At 38.1% G+C, this 6,056-nt stretch overlaps 1 protein-coding gene across 1 annotated transcript; it reads left to right on the top strand.

Moving 5' to 3' along the window:
- Positions 1 to 1,080: 1,080 nt before the first annotated feature.
- Positions 1,081 to 6,052, top strand: irf10 (interferon regulatory factor 10). The gene is given in 9 exon segments (XM_034087197.1): positions 1,081 to 1,517; positions 2,324 to 2,519; positions 2,764 to 2,813; positions 3,373 to 3,415; positions 3,889 to 3,993; positions 4,286 to 4,672; positions 4,990 to 5,108; positions 5,574 to 5,614; positions 5,616 to 6,052. Coding segments are annotated over 9 exon segments (1,182 nt in total). The 5' UTR covers positions 1,081 to 1,352; the 3' UTR covers positions 5,692 to 6,052.
- Positions 6,053 to 6,056: the final 4 nt, after the last annotated feature.

Here is a 6,056-nt window from a genome sequence, read left to right as displayed (position 1 = left end):
AAGCCATTAATACATATTTTTGGGCAATTCATTGAGAGAATTTCTTTTAGAATTTGCAGTACAAACCAATGCATGTGCATAGTATCCACTGGTTATAGTTAATATCGATTGCATCTTGCAAATAATACTGCTTACAAGCTTGATGTTTTGCCTCCTCCTTCCAGGATGTCAATGCTATTTATTTCATGACCTAATCTACCTCTAGTAGTACACAGTTGCCTGGTTTATAAAGAACAAAACATAACAGTAACCAACAACACAGGTTTACACTGCCCTCTGCTGGGCAAAATTAAACTGTCTGTTTACACATCGTAATGTCACACAAGGATCCCTTTTTCATAGATAAGCGCTGTCTTATCGATCTGAACTTTGCATTTGTATTGTCCGCCTGCCTGCTTTGAGTAATGACCTGATGTGTAAAGAAACGATTACATCTCCAGTTAGAACCATAACGACTGCATGGAGGAGGCGGAGTTCATACAAAAAAGTCCCCAACTCCCACACACTTTCATTTTCACACGAGTGTGTGTGTGTGTGTGTGTGTGTGTGTGTGTGTGTGTGTGTGTGTGTGTGTGTGTGTGTGTGTGTGTGTGTGTGTGTGTGTGAGAGTGCTGTGTTATGTAAATAATAACGCTTATTGGTGCTGTACCATTGCCCACATGCTGACTGCTGTGGAGGGAAATGAAAAAGAGAATTTTCCAACAGAACTTCTTTTAATTTAGCAGTTTTGTTGATGATGATGGTGACCCAGCTTTTCATCCTACTTTAAATATTATAAGATATATATGTATATGGATGCCATGTTTGGATCAGTCATACAACAGATTTAATTATATAAAGCTTTGGTTTGCCTTCTGGCAAAGTAATATCTAATCCAACACAAACTAAAACGTTGCATGTGCATTATACATGTGCGTACATTACTTTCATTTAAAGACAGTCCGTTCCACTGATCAAGTGAGTGACCTGCCGGTGTGTCACCCCCTCTCATAAACTTCACTTGACGCGTTACATGTTAAACTGTAGCTAGCGACATGAGGAAACCGAAAGTCAAATGATCTCTACGCTTTCGCTTTCCCTTCTAAGAGCGCACTATACATTTAGTAAGGACTTCTGCATTCACATGTGAGGTCTGTTTGTCTACAACTTTCTTTTTTCGTAATCACTGCATCATATTATCAGACTTTATTATTGTGAAACTTATTTTATAGGCTTGAGTAGCATTAGAAGAATTAATTATTGGAATTTGTTTTTTCGCTTGCAAGGTGCGAACGGGATTAAACTGCTCACATGCATGTCTGACATTTGGAAGTGAGGCTTTGTTCCTTGTAAAACAGCAGTCAGTGTTGGAGATGGAAGCCAAGATGCACATGAAAGAGTGGCTGGTAGCTCAGATAGACAGTGGGAGATTTGAAGGACTGTGCTGGGAGGATGAGGACAGAACCATGTTCAGGATCCCGTGGAAGCACGCAGCCAAGAAGGACTACAAGCAGACGGAGGACGCAGCTCTCTTCAAGGTCCATACTGTTTTACATTATTACACATAACATCTGATCATGGTCAGATCGCGTTTTGAATGCGTTATGTAAAGGAATTAATGTAGGAACTTCAGGCGACTGTTGTAAAGGGAGTTTCATGAAACTATTATTTCCCTTTTTGGCCAATTTTTATAAAAGTGTTTTTTTAAGCCCTATTACAAGTCTATACATTAATCACAACAAAATAAAAGATGTTGAGCTCCTTATTTTACAAACGGGATTATATTAGGCCTTCTTATTATTAAGTAAAGTATAATAAATTATAGCCTGTTTATCATAATCTGTTATCATGTTGCACAGGTTTCAAGTAGCCAGAGAGCAGAGGTTCCTATTTATTTAAATAATGATATCTGTTATCTCTTTATATAAGATTAGGATTTTTCTAAAATCTTTTTTTTGTATCGTTTTCACAAGTCCTGAAATATATGATTCTTGTTAGTTGATTGGAGAACATCTTGAATGATACCTTCATGTGCTGTATCAGATTGTAGCTCAACAAATACTCAACACATTATCTTGTTGAATAATGAATACATTGGTTTATTGAACAGATCTGTAAAATAAAGGATCATGCAAAACCACCACTATAAATGTTGCATTCAAAAGAGATGTGCCCTTACATTTCTCAGAAAAAAGTAATTCAACAAAAAGACAAAGAAGCATTTAAAATGATCTGGTGAACTACTCTACAAATTAAAGAAATCTCAGTTGATTAGGACCCAATCATAAATAATTATTTCTCAATGCTGAACCTAAATGAATAACATCTACATCTTCACATCCAGGCATGGGCTGTGTACAAGGGAAAGTACAGGGAGGGCAGGGATAAAGCTGACCCCACCATGTGGAAGACCCGTCTCCGCTGTGCACTCAACAAAAGCACAGACTTCGTGGAGGTCCATGAACGCAACCAGCTGGACATCACTGAACCCTATAAGGTCTATTTTATCCAGCAAGATCAAGTGTCAGCGAGGCCACGAGGTAACAGTGACGGCAAATGGCCGTTTCCTTTTTAAAATGTTTAATGGTTATTATATCTGAGCTTGTGAGCTGTGGTGTAAGAAAACAATGCACCAGAATAAAAAGAGAACAAGCTAATTCATGCAAACAAAGCAAGGAATGAAATGTGTTTATATATTCATTGTTCTAGCTAGCTTTTGATACGATTTTGATAGCATCGCATTTATTTTATTTGCTATCGTTTTTGTTCCCACTCCCTCCATAGAGTTTCCCCGGACAAAGGATCAAGTGTACATCGAGGCAAAAAGGTCTCAGGTAGGTTAAAACACAAGTGCAATAGCATACACTACCTTAACATTTAGCTACTGCATGCTAATTTAAGAGTTTCTTTTAATTTCCCTTCTTTCTGTCAGTGTTTAGAGTTTTTGAAACAGGTGGATATCAGGGATGAAAATCTGATTTTGCTGGCAAAGATATAAACACAAAAAGAGACTATTCCAGTGAAAAGATTATGGAAGATGTATTTATTCTTAGTGTCTCCTGGTAAATATTTTCTTTTTTGATACTACCACTATGAGTCATAGAGCCAGAAATGTTCAAACCCGACAGTACGTTTAGCAGGTTTGACTATTGGTTGTAATTGAATGCTTAGACTTTGTATGAGTGGCAACATTTGTTGGAGCTTTCCACATCCATAAAGAGATGCTGATCAACGGTGTGTTTTTGGCAGCAGAAAACGTTTGGGTTGTTCGGGAAAATCAATTTAAAGTGCTCTGATCTGAAAAAAAAGAATTATGATCCTTATACATTAATAAGCCATACACTTCATACTCTATTAAACATTTTTTTGTTTGTGCATATTCATTGTCAAAAGGAATTGTTTCATACAAGTAACGAAGACTTCAAACCACTGACTGGTAAGGTTCACACACACACACACACACACACACACACACACACACACACACACACACACACACACACACACACACACACACACACACACACACACACACACACACACACACACACACACACACACACACACACACACACACACACACACACACACACACACACACACACACACACACACACACACACACACACACACTATGTTTAGGGATGATCCAAAGCTAAAAATGGGAAACTATAATTATTCAAGTCATGAAATATTTATCATCCCTGTCAAAATCTCGAGTCCCTATGGTGAATTACTTAATATATAAAATTAACAAATATAAATGGACCCCGCTTAATTTGAAGAAACAGCACCTAAATACTGCCCCGTGTTCAGCCCTCATCTTAACGTTGGTAGGCATTTTACTTGTGAACTTGTATTTTACTGTTACAATATACAGTAATAAATAATCTCTCTACTCTGCTTTAGACAATCTGATGAGAGAGCATATGTATTGTGAGCTCACAGGAAAAAAGACTCCAAATCAGAACCCTGCTCCTACGACCTTTCTTACCTCTACACATACTGTATCAGGTGAGTTCATGGGATAGTGCATGTCAATAACTGTGCAATATATACCTGGCTGCTATATCTTCAGAACTGTTACAGGATGTATATTTTGTAAATTGTGTAATTTATTTAACTTTTTTATCTTTAATATTTTTTTTTATGCATGCTTCTTAGTTAACATTAAGCTGTCTTTGGCTGTTTTCTGCTGTAACAAACGTAAATGTCTCCTCTGTGGGACGAATAAAGGTATTCTGATTCAAAAAATTCCAAAAACTTAACATGCCACTGTATGACCTGAAACACTTTGTGTGTGCAGACTTTCGTATGCAGGTGACGTTGTTGTACCAGGGCCACAGTGTGACGAAGGTGTGCACCAGGAGCCCAGAGGGGTGCTTCATCCTGCAGGGCCCCGTCCCCTTGGGAAACGAACAGATCTACGGGCCCTGCACCGCCCAGCAGCTCTCCTTCCCGTCCCCGGATGCTGTATCTCTGCCGTCGTGTATGGCTGAAGCAATGAACCGCCTTCTTTGTCATCTTGAGAGGGGGGTGCTATTATGGGTGGCCCCAGACGGGGTGTTCATCAAGCGGTTCTGCCAGGGCAGGGTGTACTGGAGCGGTCCCATGGCCCAACACACCGACCGGCCCAACAAACTGGAGCGAGAAAAGACCTTCAAACTGCTTGACATACCCAGATTTCTCAATGGTAAGAGGGTGCATGAATATATAAAATAATAAATGTAGTATCAGCCACTAAAAAGCATTTTGATTTAATTAGTTAGTCATAAATCAAGACGCTAATTGTTGAGGATTCTTTACGGCTTACATTATTGCTCTATGCAAATGCACTATTTTAATTTAATTTGTATAGCGCTTTTCCTAATGCTCAAAGACGCTTTACATAAAATCAATCATCAGCACAAAGGTGGAGAAGCGGCAAACAAGCAACGCTAGCATCCTCTCTCACAGCAATCTATAATATATATATATATATATATAATAATATACAATGTTTTTGTACAGAGCTTCAGTGCTGTTTACAGGGGGAGGGACCTACACCTACTTATGAGATTGAGCTTTGCTTCGGAGAGGAGTACCCAGACCCCGACATACCTAAAAACAGAAAGCTGATAATGGCGCAGGTTTGTTATTTGACTAAATGTAATATTTCAATGTTTGATGTTATCCTTTAAATAAAGGATTTAGTTTAGACATACATTACTTTCATATTTTCACCTCACATTCACTTTGTAAATATCTATTGAACATTTTCATTACCCAGTTGGACGCCTTGTGCAGGTTTCTCTGTTAAATTATAATTACAGTTTTGTAGACAAAAGGATGTACGTTTCATTCTTTCTTGATTCTGTCACATACCTGCATTTTAAGTTGTATATTCTGTTTAAACTACTCTATGAAGTGAAATAATACTTAAAGTAGTGTACTGTCAACAGTGTGTCACTGTAATTTGCAGTCATGGGTTTGATCCACCATGACACAAAGACACAAAGAATCTTGCAATTCTTCTCTACATGGAAGTGCAGCTGTAATTCTTTGCCAGTAGATGTCCTCAAAGGCATACTGATTGATACTGTCCTGTTTGCCAGGTGGTGCCCTTGTTTGCAGTGGAACTCATGCAGAGGTTCAACTGTAAAGACCGAGGATAAGCGGCCGATTCTCACCTCCAACACAGGAGGACAGGGGAAGCGACCTACACCGGGTTAGCCATGAACAATATACACATGTGGGTAACTGAAGCCTCATTCCTTCCCCTGTCATCATAATGACATATATCCTAAGAGCAGAGCAAACAATATGGAGTATTGAATGAAGAAACAATTGTGGTTTTGCATTATAGATCTTTCCTGCAATGCATGAAAGGAATTTCTTTATGCTTATGTATTTACCTTATATTAATTTCATTAATCAGATTTCTTGTTTCACCAATAAATCATGCTGATAAGATTGTATTTATGTAAAAAAATATGCTTGTATTTTTTGCTAACCTCATATTCAGCATCTGTAATAAATAATAATTTAAGTGTTCAGTACTTGACACATGCAGAGAATAAATTCACACATTTAATTAA

The sequence above is a fragment of the Pseudochaenichthys georgianus genome, chromosome 7 (assembly GCF_902827115.2).
Source record: "Pseudochaenichthys georgianus chromosome 7, fPseGeo1.2, whole genome shotgun sequence".
Classification (NCBI taxonomy): domain Eukaryota; kingdom Metazoa; phylum Chordata; class Actinopteri; order Perciformes; family Channichthyidae; genus Pseudochaenichthys; species Pseudochaenichthys georgianus.
This window is presented reverse-complemented; position numbering and strand designations above follow the sequence as displayed.